Here is a 21,125-nt window from a genome sequence, read left to right on the forward strand (position 1 = left end):
GCCCTGGGTAGGGGAGGCCAGAGGTTCTGCTCACGGTCCAGCGGTAACAGGACCGGCCCCCACCGCAGAACGTCAGCCACCCCAAATGTCGGTAGTGTCCAAGGCCAGGAAAGCCTGCCCCAGGAAGTCGGCGGGCACGTCCCTGACGCGGGACGGAGCAGACCCCTCGCTCCTCAACCCCTGTGCCGGGCCAGGGCGGCGGCCAGCTCCTTCTCCTCACTGGTCCCAGGGCCTCGGACCCTGGACCCTCTGCTGATGGGGGACCCTGGGGAGCCAGCTCTGCAGGTCTGCTGGGGTGCGGCCAGCCGTGGGGGCGTCTGGGATGGGGTGGCGGCCGGTGCCCGCCTTCCGACCGGCCTGCTCCTCCCTCCCTGGTCTCTGGCAGAAGCTGCGGGGGTGTGAGCGGGGCCCAGACCGTGGCCCTGCCTGACGTTGGTCCCCACCAAGCCATGTGACGAGACCAGGCCACAAGAAAGAGGTTTCAACAAGCGTTATCGCTTCCTGGAACTTCGACTTCCCCGAAGACCGGCTGTGCCTGGCGGGCCGGCGGCTGGGCGGCGGGGACCAGGCTGCCCCTCCTCCGCCCCCCGCGCCCCACGACCTGGAAACGCCCCAGCGCCCAGGCCCTGCGCCTCGGGAGTCCGTCAGAGGCCAGAGGTTCTCCCCTGCCCCTGGAATAGGGCCGGACCAGGCTGGCACCCAGGGGTGCCCAGAAGCCACCCCCTGGCCTCCCGAGGAAGGCACCCGGGCATGAGTAATCACAGTGGCCTGCATCGGTCCCGTGTACCCCAGAGGAAGGGAACCAGTCCCCCACCCTGTGGTCCCCCCGCCCACCCGGCCCGCAGTCTGGGTGTCTGCCCCCGGGCCCCGGAAATTCAGAGAGGAAAGCGCCCACCTTGGTGCAGGTGGGCGGCCAGGACCCAGGCCCTGGATCCCAGCGTCCCTGTGCGGCGGCGGTGACGGAGGGACTGTCACTCCTCAGCCCCGGGCGCGGAGCCCCAGGTGGTACGCAGCCCGAGCTCCTGGCTGGCGGTGGGTGGGGGTCTCCAGAGGCTGGGGCTGGAGAGGACAGTCAGGGACACGCTCTTCCTGGGCTCCGGACTGTGGCTGGGGGACGGTCCTCGGCCACGTGGCGTCTCTGGGTCTCAGGTCCCTCGTGCGGATCGAGGGCAGGCAGAACCCATGAGATGGCCCACGTGCCGGGAGGTGGCCCCAGCCCGCGCTCCCACACGCTCAGCCTCACATCCACCAGAAAGTGGTTTCCAGGATCAGATCAGCCACTGCTGGGCAGAGCTGGCCCAAGACCCGCCCGTGAGACGCCGTCCAGAGAACAGCCGAGTCATGGTGCCTTTCTGTCCCCTGTCTCATGCTACCAGGCCCGTGGTGACAATGACGCTGAGGGTGACTGGTCCTCTCACCCACCGTCCTCTCGCCAAGCCCGCAGCCGAGGCCATCGCTCAGCATGGACAGTATACCAGGACAGGCGTGGCCAGCACGCAGGTCCACCGTGGCTCCTGGCACCGGCCTTGACGGGCATGGTTCTGGGGCTCGAGGCTCGTACCACCAGGTCCCTGAGCTGGTCAGTGCTGTCCCTCCCCGTCCTGGGCACCCCTGCTGGGCGGCCCCTTTGCTGGGGACACGTGTGCCAGCAACACCGGCTCCCGGCTGACCTCGAGTGCTGTCCCCCTGTAGTACGGAGGCCAGAAGCCGCCCTGCAGCGGGGCCCTTAACTCTTTACCCCCGACGTGGACTCCACCTTGGCCCCTGCTCAGGGTCCTGACGCGGGGCCCATCTGGGATCCTGAACCCGTGACCCCGCGGCTTCACTGTCCCTGAGAGAAGCTGATTGGCTTCTTACCAAGGCCCCGGAAGACGAAACGGTGGGTCTGAGTGAGCCAGAGCCGGTGGCAGGTCACCAAGACGCCCAGCGGGCGGGCTGCGGGCTGCGCACTTGACGGTTCAGACAGCCCCAGCCCCAGCTCCGCTCCTGGAGCCGCGTCGGCCCAGATCCTCCGGGGCCAGGGCTGGTCCGAGTCCTGGGCCTCCGTGTCCTCACCTGGAGTGGGACGAGCCCTCCCACCCTCCGGGGCCAGGAGGGAGGAACAGAGGCTCTGATCCACGCGGTGCCGGGCGCCCGCGGCTGAGGTGCCCGCTGTCTCCAACCAGGTGGACGCGGCCATCCAAGCTGCAGCGTGACCCCAGTCGCGGCAGTTTGGCCAAAGAAGGCGTGAGGGGAGGCTGGAGCTGACCCCAGGTCCTCGGGGGTCATTGTCCCCCCTGTGTGTCCAGTGTCATGCTGACCACCCTGCCTGCCCAGGGACATGGGGCTCGGGGCAGAGTGGCTTCCTCTCAGAGCCTGGGTTTTCCCGCCCATGAAAAAGGAACCAGGCTCCGGGGATGGCAGAAAGCTGATGGGATGAAGGTCACCCAAGGTCAACGCGGGGCCCTTCCAGTTCCCCCTGGACTTGGTTTCTCGCTGATGGACTCGGGGGTGGGGATTCCCACCCGGTCAACCAGTGACCTTGGAGGATGTGGAACCCAAGCTGGGTCACAGAGTGGGTCATAAAGAACAGCGCTGCCCGGCCCAGAGGTGCCCACCCAGAGGTGCCCACCCAGAGGTGCCCACCCGTTAGCCCAGTGACCCGGAGGCGGAGGCAGGAGGGTCGCAAGTTCAAGGCCCGGCCCTGAGGACTCAGCAAGACCCCAAAAAGGTGGGGCGGGCGGCTGGGGTGTGGCTCAGTGGCAAAGCAGCCCCTGGTTCAATCCACGGATCGTCAATAAATAAACAAGTAAGTGAACAAGGCGTCTTGTCTCCCAAAGAAACAGACAGACGCGTCTGCAGAAACCAGGCTGGGGATTTTGTACACGCACACACACACACACGCACACACACACGCACACACACACACACGCACACGCACGCACACACACGCACACACACACGCACACACACACGCACACACACACACACACACGCACACACACGCACACACACACACACGCGCGCACACACACGCACACGCACACACACACGCACACGCACACACACGCACACGCACGCACACACACGCACACGCACACACGCGCACGCACACGCACACACACACACGCACACACACACACGCACACACACACGCGCACACACACACACACACGCGCACACACACGCACACGCGCGCGTGATATCGTACTGTGTACACACAGTATTTATTAGTGACTCTATTGGTACTTTAGAAACTTTTTTTGAAAAACCTAGCCAGGCACACTTCTGATCCCAGCAGCTCGGGAGACGGTGGGCTGGAGGATCACGGGTTCAAAGCCAGCCTCAGCAACTTAGCCAGACCCCATCTCAAAAAATAAAATGGGCTGTGGGTGCCCCTGGGTTCAGTCCCTAGCACCTATGAGAATAATGGTTCCAGTGTGGACTGGTGCGGGGTGCGGGTGCCGGGAGGTTGGGGAGGTGAGGGGTGAATGTGAACTCTGGACTTTCCACTCAGTCTTGGTGTGAAATAAAAGAGAGTCTGCGCCAGGCATGGTAGCACACACCCGCAATCCCAGCTCCGCCGGAGGCCGAGGCAGGAGGATCTCAAGTTGAGGCCAACCTGGGCAACGCAGGGAGACCCTGTCTCAAAATCAAAAGGGCTGGGGTGCAGCTCAGTGGCCAGGCACCCAGGGGGAGGAATTTGGTTTGTTCCTCTCTGTGGTCCCGGGGACTGAGCCCAGAGCCCTGCCTGTACTGGGCAAGTAGGGGCTCCACCACGGAGCCACACTCCCATCCCCAAATTTTAAAAATATTGTGGACTTTCCCCGCCCAAGGGAAAAAAAGCCAGTTATCAAGAGCAACCTTGAATCACCTCTTGTGCAGGGCGAAGGCTGCGTTCCGGCTGCCCCCAGGCTTTCCTGAGAGGCGCTCACAGCAGCCTTTTCCGCACAAGACGTCTCATCTGCATCTCACTTGCTCTCCCTCCGTTCCAGCTAATGCCCATCGCCACTGCTCAGGACTCTGGGTTGCAGTAACAGCCACAGAGTTCAGCTAAGCATGACCGAAGAAGGAAACAGGGTGCGAGTCATGAGGAAGTCAGGAGGCGGGCTTCAGGCCCAGCTGGATGCAGGAGCTCACGCGGAGCGTCAGAACTCTGTCTCGTGCCCTTTCTTTTCGGTTCTCTCTCTTCCCCATTCTGCCCCGGGGCGCTCTACCACCGAGCTACACCCTAGGCCGATTTATTCTAAAATATGAGATGGGGTCTAACTAAGTGGCCCAGGCTGTCCTTGCACTTGTGTTCCTCCTGCCTCAGCCTCTTGAGCAGCTGGGATAATGGGCACAAGTCCCTGGGCCCGGCTCGTTTCGACTTTCTGGGCACAGTGAACACACTGGCTGCCCGCAGGCCTTCATTGAGAGGCCCTCTGAGCCTCCTCTTCGTCCCACCTTAGGTCAGGCACCTACACTGAACAGACGCATGGAGAACTGGCCTCTGTGCCTGGTGTTGACTGACCGCCCCTCAGGACTACAGAGCACTGGACGGGACGCTTCCCTGGGACCCGAGTGCCCGCTCACAGCACACCACTCTTCCAGCCACCGACCTTTCGTTCCTGTGTTCTCAGGCCACAGCCCCCTGCCGAGCGGGAGGCACTCTGGGATCCCAGTTCTGACCCTGAGGGCGGCGTGGCCTCTCTGGACTTTCCTTTTCCTCCTGAGGATGGACAAGGATCGAGATCATTCCTGTGGGCAGAATGGAGTCTGGGGCCCTGCCCAGGCAGGACTGCGTGCTGAGGGTCTGGGGTCCTGCTTAGTGTCCTGCTGGGCGCCTGGAGGCTTTGTCTCTGCACTCCAGCTGCACAGCACTAGGCTTCTCTGAGCCTCCGTTTCTCCGCCTGCTGGAAACAGAAGCTGCCTCAGAGGACGGGAGAGAGCACAGGTCCGCCTCCGGGCCTCTGCTGAGGCTGTTCCCTCAGCCTGGGGTGCTGTTCCCCACCATGGCTGGCGTGCTCTGCCCTGTGCACCTCGGGGGACCTGGCCCCCCTCCCCTTCTCCCACCCAGGCCGCCTGGCTGAGGCCCACTGGGTGACTCAAAACCTTCGGCCTCCCTGAGCAGCCCAGCAGGCAGCCCCTGGGCCCCGATGGACAGGGGGAACGAGTGGCCAGAGCTTGCTGGGCTGCCCCGGCTCCAGCTGCAGCCTCTGGCCCTGCTGCCTCTGCAGGCAGCAAGCACCTGCCAGGAGGAGGACCTTGGACGGGGAGGAAGTCCACGCTGCCCTGGGGCGGCTGATTTCTAAGAAAGCAGCTGGAGGACAGGAAGCCCGGAGGGAGGTGCCCGCGGCTTTTGCTTTCATTTCTCTGGGCTGGAGCCGAGAGGTGTCTGTGGTGTGGCCCGGTCGGCTTCAGGGGTCCAGAGGACAGCCACCACTTCAGGACAGAACCAGGTACTGTGGCCCCAGCTCCTGGGCCGCAGGGGCCGGAACAGCAGACGTCCTGGGCAGCAGTCGCCCCTGCACCTGCCACCTCCCCAGGCCACCGTCACTTCCCCCTGCCTGGCTCCTCGCTCCTCACTCATCCACTCACTCATTTCTCTCCTTCCTCTCTCCCTCTCCCCTCCCTGCTGTGCTCTCCCTCTCCCCTCTCCATCCCTCTCCCCATCTCCATCCCTCTCCCCTCCCCCTCTCCTTCCTCTCCCCTCTCCTCCCCCTCCCCCTCCCCTCTCAATCCCTCTCTCCCCTCCATCCCTCTCCCCTCTCCAACCCTCTCCCCTCTACATCCCTCTCTCCTCTACATCCCTCTCCCCTTTACATCCCTCTCCCTCTATATCCCTCTCCCCCCCTCCCTCTCTACATACCTCTCCCCTCTACATCCCTCTCCCCCCTCCCCCTCTACATCCCTCTCCCCTCTACATCCCTCTCCCCTCTACATCCCTCTTCCCCTCTTTCTCTCCATCCCTCTCCCCTCTCCATCCCTCTACCCTCTCCCCTCTCTATCCATCTCTCCCCCTCTCCATCGCTTTCCCCATCTCCATCCCTCTCCCCCCTCCCTCTCCACCCTCCCCCTCTCCATCCCTCTCCCTCTCCATCCCTCTCCCCCTCCCCCTCCATCCCTCTCCCTCTCTCCATCCTCTCCCCCTCTCCATCCCTCTCCCCCTCCATCCCTCTCCCCATCCCTCTTCCCCCTCTCCATCTCTCTCCCTCTCCCCATCCCTCCCCCCTCTCCATCCCTCTCCCTCTCCATCCCTCTCCCTCTCCCATCCCTCTCCCGCCTCCCTCTCCCCCTCTTTATCCCCCTCTCCCTCTCCCCATCCCTCCCCCCTCTCCATCCCTCTCCCTCTCCATCCCTCTCCCCCCTCTCCCTCTCTCTCCCCTCTCCATCCCTCTCCCTCTCTCTCCCTCTCTCCATCCCTCTCACCTCTCCATCCCTCCCCCCTCTCCTTCCCTCTCCCCCTCCCTCTCCCCCCTCTTTATCCCCCTCTCCCTCTCCATCTCTCTCCCCCTCTCCCTCTTGGCTTCTTCCGCCCCATCTGCCCCATCTCTCCTTTTCCTCTGCACTCCAGCTGCACAGCACTAGGCTTCTCTGAGCCTCAGTTTCTCCACCTGCAGGAGACAGACGCTGCCTCAGAGGACGGGAGAGCACAGGTCCGCCTACAGAGGCCTCCGGGTCTTTTTATCCAGCATTCCTCAAATTCATCATTTCCCCTGAGACACTTTTTCTGCCTTTTGCATGTGTGCAAGGGGCGCTTTATCACCAAGCTACATCCCCAGCCCTCCCCCCCTTTTTTTTTTGAGACAGGGTTTTGCTAAGTTGCTGAGGCTGGCCTCGAACTTGCGATCCTCCTGCCTCAGCCTCTGGAATTGCTGGGAGCCATCATGAGTCATCATGCCTGGCTTTCTTCCTACCCTTCTTTTTAAACCAAATGCCCCCGTTCCAACTTTTAAAACACCGAAATACTGTCATCTCCAGCCATAATAGTCATCATTTCTTGATGTGTGATCAATTTTCCGCTAATAAGCATTGAAATAAACATGTGATCATTAAGAGAATGTTTGTGAGTCTAGAGTTGGCACGTGGGGGGCAAGTGAGGCACACCCTGCCCTTCCCCCACATGCCTGGTTCCTGTCTCTCCCTCTCTCTCCCTCCCTCTGTCTCTCTCCCTCTGTCTCTCTGTCTCTCTCCCTCTCTCTCTCTCTTCTCTCTCTCCCTCCCTCTGTCTCTCTCTCTTTCCTCCCTCTGTCTCTCTCTCCCTCTGTCTCTCTCTCCCTCTGTCTCTCTGTCTCTCTCCCTCTCTCTCTCTCTTCTCTCTCTCCCTCCCTCTGTCTCTCTCTCTTTCCTCCCTCTCTCTCTCTCCCTCTGTCTCTCTCTCCCTCTCTCTTTCCTCCCTCTCTCTCTCTCCCTCTGTCTCTCTCTCCCTCTGTCCCTCTGTCTCTCTCCCTCTCTCTCTCTTCTCTCTCTCCCTCCCTCTGTCTCTCTCTCTTTCCTCCCTCTCTCTCTCTCCCTCTGTCTCTCTCTCCCTCTGTCTCTCTCTCCCTCTCTCTCTCTCCCTCTGTCTCTCTCTCCCTCTGTCTCTCTCTCTCTCTCCCTCTCTCCCCCCATTGCTCCTTGGCTTGGGCAACCATCTGCACTCCATGTGGACTGTTTCCTTCTCTCCTTCTTTGTAGGTACTCTGACAGGTGACCCCTGCCCTCTGGGTCCTCGCGTCTAGAGGACAGAAACCTCGGGCCACCTCACCAGGACTTCAGTGTGAGCGGAGGCAGCACAGAGTGCAAGGGTGCCTCCCAGAGCAGGTGACGGCCGAGTGGGGTTTTGAAGGCTGCGTAGGAGTTTGCCCAGTGAAGGGAAGACAGAGGACATCGAAGGCCTCCCCTTGGCCCTGGGGACGGGACAGGACTGAGGTGGCCTCCAATCCGTGGGGAAGGCGGCATGTTCTAGGACCTGGCAGTGGAGAGCTCCCGGGTCCTGCTCTTACTGACCGGGAGGCCACGGGCAAGGCGCTCGGCCTCTTCCGGATTCAGCTTCCTCGTCTGTAAAATAGACAACAGGGTGCCCACCAGGCGGCCCTGGAGAAGGGTAGTGCGCTGCGGTCCTCACCCAACGTGCGCGGAGCTGGGGGGTGGGCGAGGCTGGAGCCGCGGGCACTGAGACCTGACACCCGCGCAGGGGCCGGCCGCACCTGGGCCTCGCTCCCCCATCCCCAGCCAGCGATGGAGCCACCCTGAAGCCAAAGGTGCTCTCCTCCTGATCCCGCCCCGGCCTGGCCGGGTCACAGGCCCCCCCACCTGGACTTGAAGTGGTTTCGCTTTGACCCACCTGCTGGGAAACGTGGCCCTTCCTGTCATCAGGCTAGTGCACAGGGGACTGGGCCCAGGTTTCATTTTCAGTGATGCAAGCTGGGGATGGGATGCAGGGCCAGCCCGCTCTGGGCTCTTCCTGCCTTTTATTGAGCATGTACTTTGTGCTCAGCAGTTTAGAATCACTTCCTTTAACCCTTCATACCCTGTGAGCTCTGGATGCCTCACCCCTGAGTAATCTGGGACTCAGAGCCCATGACGATGTTGCAGCCTCACTGGGCAGTGTCTCCCCGGGCGTGGGACAGGGGCCCTGGAGGGTCCTGTTTGCATCCTCTCGCCCGCCGTCCTTGGGCTGGAGTGAGGCCGCGCAGGTCTGCTGTTGGGGCTCCGGTCCTAGCCTGACCCTGGATAATATCCTCTCCTTCTCCTTCTCTCTCCAGCAAACCTACAGCAGACCTGTAGTGGTTAAGCACCACCAGGTTCAATCCCTGGAGCCAAAAAACAGGCCACCTCTCATGGCCGGGATCCCACCTCCTCCAGCATGATAATGATGACATAAAGTGTTCTGAAGGAACCAAATGACTTGACTTGAAGAAAACAGCAACCAAAAAACAGAACGGCTGGTTCTTGGAAAGACCTGGGGGAAAAGTCATAAAAACGGAGTCTGAGCAGCCTCCGCTTAGAGATCCACATGCACGAAGGACTGAACACCGAGGCCCTGGGTTAGACCCCCAGACCTGCCACCATCACCTGCCATGTGGCACCTGGCATGGCACGGAGTTAATTTCACAAAACGAGGACAGGAATGCCCACACCTGCAGCCTACGCTCTCCTGAGGATTTAGCAGAACAATGCCTGGCGTCCAGTGTGCATTTGGCATTCTGCTGCTCCTGGCAAAGTGGCAAGTCCAGGACGGGACCAGGTCGGCTGCCTCCATGGCTGAGCCGATTCAGAGGCTCCTGGGCAGTCAGCGGGACGCTCCTAGATTCGGGTGGGAAGCATTCATTTCCTTTCTACTCAGTCGACCTTGGGCAGCAGGTATACACATGGAGCCTAATCCTTGTTGTATGAATGAGGCCACTAGAGTCACATAGTGGGCAGGTGTGCTTGGCCGCCCCCTCGGCTCCTCAGGCCTCCCGTCGCCCCCCCAGCTGCAGCCCTGTGTGGGAGGGCATGATGTCTCCCTAACAGGCCCCTGCAGGTCCGGGAGGAGCCAGCCCTGACTGTCACCAGCCAGCCCTGCCCTTGCCAGTCCTCTGCCTGGCTCCTACTTCCTGTCCCGCTCATCCTGTCTGCCTCGGTGGCCCCTCAGCCTTTCTGAGCCTGTCTCACCCCACAACCTGGGCCAAGTGGTCACAGCCATTAGGTGCTCAATAAATGGCTCTGCTTGAAAACAGCGCCATGCAAGAGCCACAAAGCAGAGACGGCACATGCTGATTATTGGCAAAGTGTGTGAACTTCTTCTTCTTCTTCCTTTTGGTACCAGGGATAGAACCCAGGGGCACTGGACCACTGAGCCACACCCCAGGCCTATTTTTATTTTATTTAGAGACAGGGTCTCACTGGGTTACTTAGCACCTCGCTTTTGCCGAGGCTGGCTTTGAACTCGGGATCCTCCTGCCTCAGCCTCCCGAGCCGCTGGGATGACACCTGCTGCGTGTGTTAACTTTCAATGACCCTTTATTCAATCTTGCCCACCGGGTGGGAAGTTGATCTCACTTCCAGGCCAGGAAAACAGGTTCAAGACCTGAGGACTGAGTGAGCCGGGCCAGGCAAGAGTCAGCCCGGACGGGAGCAGAAGGAAACTCTCTTTGGTCTCTGGGGACTAAAGGGCCCAGCGGAGGGCCTGCTCTCATGGCCTTGGCCTGGCACGACCTTGGGACATGCCCTTCTGGTTCTCCTGAGAACCTCGAGATCTGAGAGGCCTGGACGCCCTGGGAGGCCTCGGGGCCAAGTGGAGGCCCAAGAGGCCCAGGGCAGCCAAGCGCTGCCCAACAGAACAGAGCCGAGCGGGGCGCGTGGTCCTGGCCGGCGCCAGGGACCGCTGACCCGCCTCAGAGGGCAAGCCTTGGTGGCAGTGGGCTGGCGACCACACCCACGACGCGCGAGGCCAAGGAGCAGCATGTGTGAAGCCCGGAGGCAGCAGGCAGGAGGCCCGGAGGCAGGAGGTGAGCGCAGGGCAGGGCGCTTTTCCCGAGCCTTGGAGGGCCATGGCGATGCCTGACCCCACGCTGGGTGCCGGGGACAAATTGGGCCTGAGGTGGAGGTCCCCACGGGGCTTGGCGGTCAGGTCCCAGGGCCAGGGCTGGAGGAGCAGCGAGCGCCCACCTCGGCACTGTGGTCCCTGTGTGAACTCGGGGCTCCTCTCTGAAGACCCTCGGGAGGCTCCGGGGTCAGGCCCAGCCCAGGGGGTGAATTGGGGAGGTCCTGAGCCCCGGGAAGACTCTGGGTGACGCCGGGGGCCTGGGGACACGGAGCAGGCATCGGAGGGCACTGATGGAGGGCACTGGCCTCCCCCACCTGCCGGTGTATCCATCTCCTTTCAGGTCCTTCTCCCAGGGCGAGTGTTCCTCTAAGAAGCCCCTCACGGGGACGGGGACCATCCTGAGGCCAGTTCGGACCTCAGTTTCCTGCGGAGCCGGTCCCAGCGTCCGTCCTTCGGGACAGGTCCTTGGCTTCTCCTGATTGGCTGGAGCTGAGGGGTGTGGCCATCATCAAGCTCCGCCCCCCAGTCCGTCTCCACCCCCGCTGCAGGGCCTGGTCACCGCCCAGGGTGGATCAGGTCGCACCCTGGGCAGGGGCACTTCCAGGCCACCTTCCTCCACTCTGCCTTCCCGCCCGGCCTCCCTTCTTGACGGAACTCGTCCCCGATGGAGGCTTTGGCCCTTGCTGTCCCCTCTGCCTGCGGCAAAGACCTCGGATCTCCGCTGGCTGGCTCCTGCCTGTCATTCCAGGCACAGTTTCAGGGACAACCCGAGGAGCGACAGCTGCGGCCACTGTCTGCCGCCTGTTTCATGTGAGCTCTGACGCTGCCTGGAATGTTCTAGCCCCTGGGCTTCGCATTCAGCTGCTTACATCCGAGGTCCCACGTGGCTATGAGCAGGGACCAGATGCCCGCTTCCGGGAACCTTTGGGCACTTCCTGGGACACAGGAAGCGCCCAGTCTGTCTGATGTGACCTCCAGAGTCCTGCAGAGACCGAGGAGCACCTGCTGCTGGCAGGTTCTGTGCTCAGCGCTTTCTGTCCAGCACCTCGGGGAAGAGGCTTGGCTCCCTTCCTGAGCCCGTAACAGGTCAGGTCCGGAGGAGGAACCGGCGGAGGCCAGGCCTAGAACGCGCACTTCCAAGGGATCCTCCCCCTTGGTGTTGAGGATGGGACACACCTGGTCCGAGTTCTGGCCCCTGCTCTGGAGCTGTGTCACCTCTAGTAGGTGACTCCACTTCTCCAAGCTTTCAGTGCCTTGTTGGTGAGACGGGGTCGGAGTGCCGCCCAGGGACAGCTTCGAGGACAGCCAGAGGCACAGGTGCCCCACACCACCCTGCTGGGTGCCCAGGGCCGGGAGGACTCAGGGCCCATGGCCGGCTGCACACACCCCAGCCTGCTCTCACTTTTCTTTCTTGACATTGACGTAAGTGCTGCTGAATCATGAAGCTGAGGTTTGAGAGTGAGATGGAGAATCTGCCCCGCCGGGAAGCCACATGGCGAGCCCACACACATACACATACACACACACACACACCTCCCCCAGAGGTGTCTGCGCTGGATTTCAGTCCCACGCTGCCTGGTGCCTGGCATGCAGCTCCCTGGGGCTTTTAGGTCACTTTACATATGTTAGTTAAGGACTTAAAATGACTCATAAAGAAGGGGCCAGGTCCCGGGAGTGTGAGCGGTGGGACCTTGGTTCCTGGCTGGGCTGCTTCAGGTTTTGTAAGGGAATGGGCTTGTGTATCCAGGACTTGTGTAACGGGAAGATGATTTTTAAACTTTTTCCAAGGGAGGAAAAAACCCTCAGCAGATGGTAAACTACCTGCCACTTCACCCCTGTTCAGATGAGCACCGTTTCCTCATTTGCAAAATGGGGATGTTACCATGACTGAAATCAGAAGGCTTTATAAATAGGTGACCAGGGGGCTTGGAATGGGCCTCCGAGTGAGGGCTATATATAACTGGCAGCAGCTGCTGCTGTTATTCTTACTGCAACTGTGAGGTCCTGGGGTGCCTAACGGTCCCCGGCCTCTGGAGCAGTACTGAACAAGGGGCGCAGAAAATCTGGCTCCCACTTCTGCTGCCCGCTTTGCCTGTAGAGCTGGCTTTCCCCCCTGCAGAGCGGGGCAGGGGCTCCTGACTCCTGGGCAGGAGCTGAGGCCCTGTCCAGAGGGCACAGGGAGCCCGGTGTACAGGAAGGGGCCCACAGGTCTGTGGTCATTGCTGGTAGCATTACCTGACCCCCAGCATGACCGCCTTTCTCCAGGCACTGCCCAAGGTGGCAGGGGACGAAAGACCAAGGAGAGGCCTTTAGTAACCCAGCAGGGCGTGAAGGGCAAGGGATGGTTGAACAGACTGAGAAAAGGTAGCCACCTCTTGGAGGTGGAGACCCCGCCTCCTCCCCTCCCAGCCCCTATTTGAGGATGAGTGGCCAAAGCTCCGGGAGGTGAGGTCTCGCCCCCACTCGAGGATTGGAGCCCTCTTAAGGCCTGGACTGCTCCAGCTCCCCAGCCACCCAGTTACTTTGATGCTGCACATTCAAGCCTGGAAGGTATTATTAAATATTAGGACGTCCATCACAAGCACGTCCGAGGCCGCTTGGTCCTGACCGGGTCACTGTGCCACGGGCAGTGCACCCCAGTTCCTGCACGGCCCATCTGCCAGCCAGCGGCAGACCCGGGGTCCATAAAGCCCACGTCCTGGGCTCCTCCTGGTGCCCTGGCTGGCCCCGAGGGCCTGCAGCAGCCTCCCTCCCTGCTCGCCTTCAGGCTTCGCAGAAGGCTGCCCGCTTTATAGGCAGAAGCTGAGGCCCAGGGAGGCAGAGGGAAATGCCCAAAGCCACCCGCGGGGACCTTTCTGCCACCACAGACCACAAAACCTCTCTCTGGCTCTAAGCTGTGTTGTTCACCAAAAAGTCCACCAGACAGAACAGGGTGGGAAGAAGGAAGTCAGACCCAACCCTGCCTCCCCAGGATCCCATCTGAAATCTGTCTCCCTGGTGCTGAGTTTCAGAATGGGCCACTCCTTCCAAAACCCGGAGCGCCCACCCCGGCCCCACCCTCTTCCTGGAAGTTGTGGTCATAGAAGCAAAGAAATCTCTCTCATCCATTTTGAGCAGATTCCACTCAGACCTCCAAAAAGGCCGGAGTGTCATCTGTGACACAGGAATGGCCACAGCAAGTGCACTCCTCCCTGGGTTTTCTCTTCTGTAACCTGGGGACAAGGGGCAGCACTGAATTCACAGGGTCGTCTCTCTGCAGGATTAAGTCAGTGGAGCAAGAAACGCAGAGTAAAGAACCGGCACACATTAAAAGCTCAATGTGAGCTGCCATGTTACCGGACACAGCAAAACTAGACCAAAGAGCTCTCTCCTGAGTTTGAGTAGAACCCAGCAGGGTGCCCAGCTACAGAGCACTGTCCCCCACTGGGCCCTCTCCCTGGCCCTGCCCTGAACCCAGGGCAACTTCTGGCCAAAGCACACACTCCACAAACCCATTTTTTTTCTTTAAAAAAAAAAACTTTCATAATAAAGTTTATTATCTAAGGTGGCTGTAAAAAATATAAAATAGGATTCTGCACAGCAGAAAAATAAAGCCAGAGACCCTCCCCCAACCCCTGGTTTGTGCAAAGATACATATATGTAAACATGAAGAGGTAGGAGGTGCGAGTTCAGGTCCTGGCTTCACCCAGAGGGAGCACCAGGAGGAGGAGCGCCCCCCAACAGGTGGGGAGGGGTCTGCGGCCTTGTCTCCAGCCGAGAGCAGGAGGCTCCTCGCCCCCCACACCCACTCCCTCCAACCCAGGCGGGGAGGGCACCCATAGGGTTCCAGGCAAATAATAATAATTAATAATAGAAAATAATCAGGCGCCCAGTTAATGCTGCCTGCGGACGGGCGCGGCCAGTCAGATCTGGAAGGGGAAGGAGCTCAGGTAGTCTCGGAGGACGGGGTTGAGGGGGATGCGCGCCAGGTTCTCTCGGCCCACGGTGGCCACGATGCGCTGGCGGCACAGCTCCTGCAGCGGCCGCACGCGGCGCTGTCGCAGCGGGGCCCCCAGCATGCGGCGCGGCGCGGCCACGTAGTGCTCCAGCAGCTCAAAGAGGCAGTCGAAGCTCTCGCGGCTGCCGTCCAGGTGGAAGCGGCCGGCCTGGAAGTGCACACGGATACTCGTGGGTCCCGAGGCCATCTTCACGCTGAGGGCGAAGAAGCAGTTCCGCTGGCGGCTGTCGCGCACCAGGAAGGTGCCCACTGGCTCAGCGCGCAGCCGCTCGTGCGCCCCGTGCACGCTCAGGGGTCCCCAGTAGAAGCCGCAGGCGTCGAGGAGCGCGCTGGCGCGCGTGATGCGCCGGTAATCGGCGTGCGAGCGGAACGTGCGGAAATGAGTGTCGCCGGGGGCCGGGGCGGGAGCCGGGCAGGGCCGCGGGCGCGCTGGGGCCGCTGGCGAGGAGGAGGAGGAAGAGGACGAAGGCTCGGGACGCCGTCGGGACTCTGCTGCCGCGGAGATTGCATTGTCGGCTGCCACCTGGTTGTGTGCTACCATCCTACACGAGGGGCCAGCCGGAGGGGTGGGCCATAGCGTCCGGGGGTGCGCTGATGGGGGAGACAGGCAGTGAGCCGGGGGCCTGGGCGGGATTGGGCAGGTGAGGAGTCGCGAGGCGGATCGGGAGTACGACCCCAGCGGGTCTTGGCAGGCTCATCTGGAAAATGGGCTCCTCCGCCCGCGGAGCCCTTCCAGGCCTGTGAGGACGGAGCCCAGCCTCAGGGTCGCTGGGAGACGGGGGCGTGGAGAGCTGCCCCAGAAAAGCCTGCCCCGACTCCGGCTGCCCGGCCCGCGGCTCCCCGCCCCGCGGCCGCCGCCTGCTGGCCATGCCGGGGACAGGCGCCTGGTCCCGGCGATTTGGGCAGAGGCCGGAGAAAGGCTGGGTTGCGGGAACCCCGCGCGCGGGGGGCGGCCTGGGTGGGGCCGGCGGGGGTCTGGGGCGTGGCAGCGGCGACTCCACCACGCAGACCCCGAGGGCTACCCGATTCCCGGCTGCCCTGTCCTTCCCTCCCTTCTCCTCCCGCCTCCTTCCCACTGCCCGTCTCACCTGGCGGCGGGGCGCGGGGCGCCGCAGGCGGGGCGGCAGGGGGGCTCCGGGGCGGCTCTCGCGCATGCTCCGGGGCCGGGAGCCGTGCAGCTGCCACGGCCGCAGCTCGCTCTGCTGGTGCCCGCCCCTGCACCAGGCTTTTAAACGGGCCTGGAGGCGGGGCCCGCGCGGGAGGCCCCGCCCCCGGGGCCCCGCCCCCCGGCGCCGCTTTCGGTTTCTCTTTCCCGGGTGGCGCCTGGCACTGGCGACTGAGACCGTTTTCCCACCTTCCGCGGGACCCGCCTGAGGGAGGTCCTCTACCCCGACTTCTCCTGGCACCTGTCCTAGCGTCCCTTCACCCAGGGCTCTGGCTCCGCCCCCGCCTCTTCGGGTTCCTTCTCCGACGCCCCCTGAAGACCCGACGCCAGCTCTTTCCTGCCCCCCGCCCCGCTCCTGGGTCCCAGATGTCTGCGGCGCCCAGGGTGACTCCGACGCGCCCTCTCCCCTCCACCTGGGAAGGAGCTCTGCCCTCCCCTCCCCTGGAGCCAGGGCGCTCTCGGAAGCCCCCCGAGGTCCCCTAAGCCCCTGACCCCAGCCCGGCGCCCTCGAGCACCGCTTCCACCGTCCAGCCAGCCCGCTCCCTTCCGGCTGGCCGCCCTGCCTGGCCTGGGCTCGGGCTTCCCAGGAAGCCGCGGCCAGACCGCAGGCTTCGGAGGAACCGGGCGGCGCGGGAGGGGCGCCTGCACTCGGGCACAGTTCCTCGGAAGCCGGGCGGGGCGGCTGCGGCCTCCAGCCGCGTGCCCTGCGCCCTACTGCGCGCAGGCAGCCCGAGAAGTGAGGCCGGGGGAGAGGCGGTGATGGGCACGTCTCCCCGTTTTTATTTTGGGGCGAGGACAGCCGGACACCTCCAAAAGAGCCCAGAGAGGGAATGGTACCTTCTCAGATGCAGCGATTCCCGACCCCCCGCCCCTCGCTTCCTTCCCCTCGCGTACCCTCTGCTGCTCCAGCAAGCATCTGCCCTCCAGGCCCTCGCCTGCTCCCGTCCTGACACACCCGCTGGCCAGGACTGTCACCCCCCGGGTGGCCTTAGGCTTCTGTTCAAGGGGGAAGGCCATGGAGTGGCCTGGTGGCGTTTTTGAATGAAGGAGTGGGGAGCCCCAGAGTCAGGAGTCCCATGGAAGACTCTCCTCCGCGGGCTGAAGGGCTGGGTGAGCAGCCTCACACTGGCACACACTGCCCTCTGCAGTCCAGCCTGGGCAGCTCTTCAGGCAGGTCCTCATCTCCCGGCCCCCAGACCACTCGGTGCTCCCAGCCCAAGCACTCGGCTTCGTGTTTCCTTCTAAGTGAAGGGGGTGACCCAGAAACTAGCTTGGCCGGGCCGCCAGCTCTTTGAACTTGTATGCGGCCAGGGCTGGGGTGGTCATTGGTGTGGCCATCCCTGGGCTGGCCTTGTCCCAAGGGGTGGGAGGAGATGCAGAGCCACCAGGCCTGTACCACAGCCCGGGGATGTTGGTAGGGTACGTGCTGGGGGGGGGGGACCCCGGTGGGTCATGGAGTAAAGACGGAGCAGTGGTTAAAAGCCAGGCTTGGAGCCCACACGCTCTTCCCGCTGGGCGGTTCCTCCTGGAGCATCGGTCGCTTTCTGCCTTCTGCAGACCCCTTCAAGGTTTGGGGTGGGGGTGGGTGAATGACCGTAGGACGGGCTTGCAACTTCTCCTGAGGTGATGGAGCGCCCAGGAGGGGCTGCTGGCCTGAGGGTGCCTGTGTCCCTTCTAGAAGCTCTAGCCCAAGGAGCCCAGGAGGGAAGGGCACAGTGAAGGGCAGCAGGGTGCCTCGGGGTTCAGCAGGGGTTGCCAGGGAGCACCCCACCTCACTCGTGCTGGACAGGCTGGGCTGGCGCCTGCAGGACGGGCCTCCCCGGTGCCCATCTCCTGAGCACACCTCTGGGCAGAGGGAACCCCAGAAACTGCTGATGGGTTGCCTCAGTGTGACTTGGGAGACCGCGCCTCCCCCATGCCCCTGACTGTCACCCCCAGCGGGCTGGGTGCTCAGTGCCTCACGGTTCTTCAGCCACGGAATTGGCACAGTGATGCCCTCTGCCCATTGTGGAGACGTGGAAACTGGGACTCGGGGCAGTCACTGCGCAAGGCACGCAGTTCAGAAAGGGCCGAGCGGGGCTTCATGCCCAGGGTGGGTGACCCCTCGTTCCTGGGCTGTGAACGCCTCCCTGGCCCCCATTCCTGGTGATCTCCATCCTCCAACCAGCAGGCTCCCCACCGGGGACCTGTCTGAGCCACCAGTGACATCCAGCTGAGTCCCAGGCTGGCCCTGAAGAGGGGGACAGGCCTGCAGGCTCCTCCAACCCTCCATTGGTCAGCGTGGGGAGGCGCCAGGCCTCCTGCTCAGACTCCAGCTCCCTCCCGGGCTTGGATCCGTTCCCTGACCCCTGCCTCCACCCTCCCCAGGTTGCAAGTGCACAGTGAGTCAGGCAGGGTCCCTGGGTGCTGCTTCTCATCACAGCTATCAGTGACAGTTACATTGCTTTCGTTTTGTGTTCCTGAAATCCTGGGTTTCAAAATGAAACCAAATCCAGATACCAGAGGAGAAAAAGAAACATGCTGGTTGAGGCGCCTCCAGCCCTGCGGGGCTGGGTCCGGGCCCACAGGAAGCCCCAGCAGGAAGCCCTTAGGGGCGCAGACTCCACAGTGCAGTGGCCAGCTCTGCCCAGCTGTGTGTCCTTGAGTAAGTGACCTGCCCTCTCAGGACTCCATTTCCCTCATCTGCAAAATGGACCTCAGAGAGTAGCCATGCACACCAAGTCCAGAGCAGGAGCAAGGCACAGAGTGACTGGCTCAGTGACTTCTTGTCACCGGGCACGTGAGAGACCTGTGTCCACGACTCGTTGGCGACAGGTTCGCACACTCCCTGCCTTGGCTCAGAAGCCAGGGGCCGGCAGCTGCTGCGGGAGTGCAGATCCCGCCCCGGGAGCTCGGTTTTCAGTTTCTCTTTCCATCTCTGCAACACTCTGCTGGGAAGGGCAGCCGCTGGTCAGGGTGTGCAATTCTGAAAGTACCCTGAGTCCCAGTGCCCCCTGACCCTCCTCCAGGGCGTGGGTGCAAGGTCCTGTGGGAATCTGTGCCGCGGAGCCCCACCCTCTGGCCCAGGGCATGCACTGCTGTTTGTATACATGTGCAGCTTCATAAGTGAGTGGCACAGGGCGACCTTACTGCTCTGGGTCTCAGTGTCCTCATGGGGCAAGGGCAGATGGGGTTCAGGCTTCCCGTGTTCACAGACATTTACTGAGCACTTCCTGTGTGCCAGGCACGGGAGCTCAAGTCCTCAAGTAGACCTTGGGGACATGGTGAGGCTACACTTCAGATGACACTAAGTCCCTGCAGGAAATAGGCAGAAGGAGGTGACAGGTGTTTGTGGGTGAGGGAAGCAGTGAGGGAAAGCCTCCTGGGGTGGTGGCACAGGCATTGGGTCACTCTAAAAGCAGGGTGAAGAGGACCCAGGTGGAGGGTCACGCCCCTGCAAAGGCCTGAATGGGGTGATGAGAGGCGTGAGGCCCAGAGGATGGAGGTGCACTGATGCAGGGCCAGGAGCTGCGGGGTGGTCAGTCACGAGGGTTCCAGTAACGCCCCAGAGGGCAGCGAAAACAGGCCTGCAAGGAGCCCTCTGGCTGCTGACCCTTATACCCGGGGCTTGGAGACCCTGCCTGAACCCTGAGGTGACCCTGCCCCAGCCTGAAATGGGAGCCAGCCAGTCCTGGGGGGCCATGGCGGGGAGCCCCTGCAGTGGGGTGAGTGCTGCTGGGGTCTGCAGTGAATTCTAGGCCTGCTGTCCTGGGGGTCTCCTGCTGTGGGGTGAGTACTGCTGGGGTCTGCAGTGAATTCTAGGTCTGCTGTCCTGGGGGGTCTCCTGCTGTGGGGTGAGTACTGCTGGGGTCTGCAGTGGATAATAGGCCTGCTGTCCTGGGGGTCTCCTGCTGTGGGGTGAGTACTGCTGGGGTCTGCAGTGAATTCTAGGTCTGCTGTCCTGGGGGTCTCCTGCTGTGGGGTGAGTGCTGCTGGGGTCTGCAGTGGATAATAGGCCTGCTGTCCTGGGGGTCTCCCGCTGTGGGGTGAGTACTGCTGGGGTCTGCAGTGAATTCTAGGCCTGCTGTCCTGGGGGTCTCCTGCTGTGTGGTGAGTACTGCTGGGGTCTGCAGTGAATTCTAGGCCTGCTGTCCTGGGGGTCTCCTGCTGTGGGGTGAGTGCTGCTGGGGTCTGCAGTGGATAATAGGCCTGCTGTCCTGGGGGTCTCCCGCTGTGGGGTGAGTACTGCTGGGGTCTGCAGTGAATTCTAGGCCTGCTGTCCTGGGGGTCTCCCGCTGTGGGGTGAGTGCTGCTGGGGTCTGCAGTGAATTCTAGGCCTGCTGTGCTGAGGGTCTCCTGCTGTGGGGTGAGTACTGCTGGGGTCTGCAGTGAATTCTAGGCCTGCTGTCCTGGGGGTCTCCCGCTGTGGGGTGAGTGCTGCTGGGGTCTGCAGTGAATTCTAGGCCTGCTGTCCTGGGGGTCTCCTGCTGTGTGGTGAGTACTGCTGGGGTCTGCAGTGAATTCTAGGCCTGCTGTCCTGGGGGTCTCCTGCTGTGGGGTGAGTACTGCTGGGGTCTGCAGTGAATTCTAGGTCTGCTGTCCTGGGGGTCTCCTGCTGTGGGGTGAGTGCTGCTGGGGTCTGCAGTGAATTCTAGGCCTGCTGTCCTGGGGGTCTCCTGCTGTGGGGTGAGTACTGCTGGGGTCTGCAGTGAATTCTAGGCCTGCTGTCCTGGGGGGTCTCCTGCTGTGGGGTGAGTGCTGCTGGGGTCTGCAGTGAATTCTAGGCCTGCTGTCCTGAGGGTCTCCTGCTGTGGGGTGAGTACTGCTGGGGTCTGCAGTGAATTCTAGGCCTGCTGTGCTGGGGGTCCCCTGCTGTGGGGTGAGTACTGCTGGGGTCTGCAGTGAATTCTAGGCCTGCTGTCCTGGGGGTCTCCTGCTGTGGGGTGAGTACTGCTGGGGTCTGCAGTGAATTCTAGGCCTGCTGTCCTGGGGGTCTCCTGCTGTGTGGTGAGTACTGCTGGGGTCTGCAGTGAATTCTAGGTCTGCTGTCCTGGGGGTCTCCTGCTGTGGGGTGAGTACTGCTGGGGTCTGCAGTGAATTCTAGGCCTGCTGTCCTGGGGGTCTCCTGCTGTGGGGTGAGTACTGCTGGGGTCTGCAGTGAATTCTAGGCCTGCTGTCCTGGGGGTCCCCTGCTGTGGGGTGAGTACTGCTGGGGTCTGCAGTGAATTCTAGGCCTGCTGTCCTGGGGGTCTCCTGCTGTGGGGTGAGTACTGCTGGGGTCTGCAGTTAATTCTAGGCCTGCTGTCCTGGGGGTCTCCTGCTGTGGGGTGAGTACTGCTGGGGTCTGCAGTGAATTCTAGGCCTGCTGTCCTGGGGGTCTCCTGCTGTGGGGTGAGTACTGCTGGGGTCTGCAGTGAATTCTAGGCCTGCTGTCCTGGGGGTCTCCTGCTGTGGGGTGAGTGCTGCTGGGGTGTGCAGTGAATTCTAGGTCTGCTGTCCTGGGGGTCTCCT

At 62.4% G+C, this 21,125-nt stretch overlaps 1 protein-coding gene and 1 long non-coding RNA gene across 2 annotated transcripts; one reads left to right on the top strand and one right to left on the bottom strand.

Moving 5' to 3' along the window:
- Positions 1–2,974: 2,974 nt before the first annotated feature.
- LOC120887581 (uncharacterized) lies at positions 2,975–9,689 on the top strand. The gene is made up of 2 exons (XR_005730891.2): positions 2,975–5,420; positions 7,638–9,689. It is a non-coding gene; the product is annotated as an uncharacterized LOC120887581 (long non-coding RNA).
- Positions 9,690–13,988: 4,299 nt separating this feature from the next.
- On the bottom strand, positions 13,989–15,815 carry Socs1 (suppressor of cytokine signaling 1). The gene is made up of 2 exons (XM_040278208.2): positions 15,559–15,815; positions 13,989–15,061 (listed from the first exon to the last, which is right to left on the bottom strand). The coding sequence occupies exon 2, from the start codon at positions 15,009–15,011 to the stop codon at positions 14,376–14,378; it is 636 nt and encodes a 211-aa protein (XP_040134142.1). The 5' UTR covers positions 15,012–15,061; positions 15,559–15,815; the 3' UTR covers positions 13,989–14,375.
- Positions 15,816–21,125: the final 5,310 nt, after the last annotated feature.

This window comes from Ictidomys tridecemlineatus, chromosome 10, assembly GCF_052094955.1.
Source record: "Ictidomys tridecemlineatus isolate mIctTri1 chromosome 10, mIctTri1.hap1, whole genome shotgun sequence".
Taxonomy (NCBI): Eukaryota; Metazoa; Chordata; class Mammalia; order Rodentia; family Sciuridae; genus Ictidomys; species Ictidomys tridecemlineatus.

Coding starts and splice junctions, on each gene's coding strand:
- Socs1 (XM_040278208.2), bottom strand. CDS start 15,011: ATGGTAGCACACAACCAGGTGGCAGCCGACAATGCAATCTCCGCGGCA.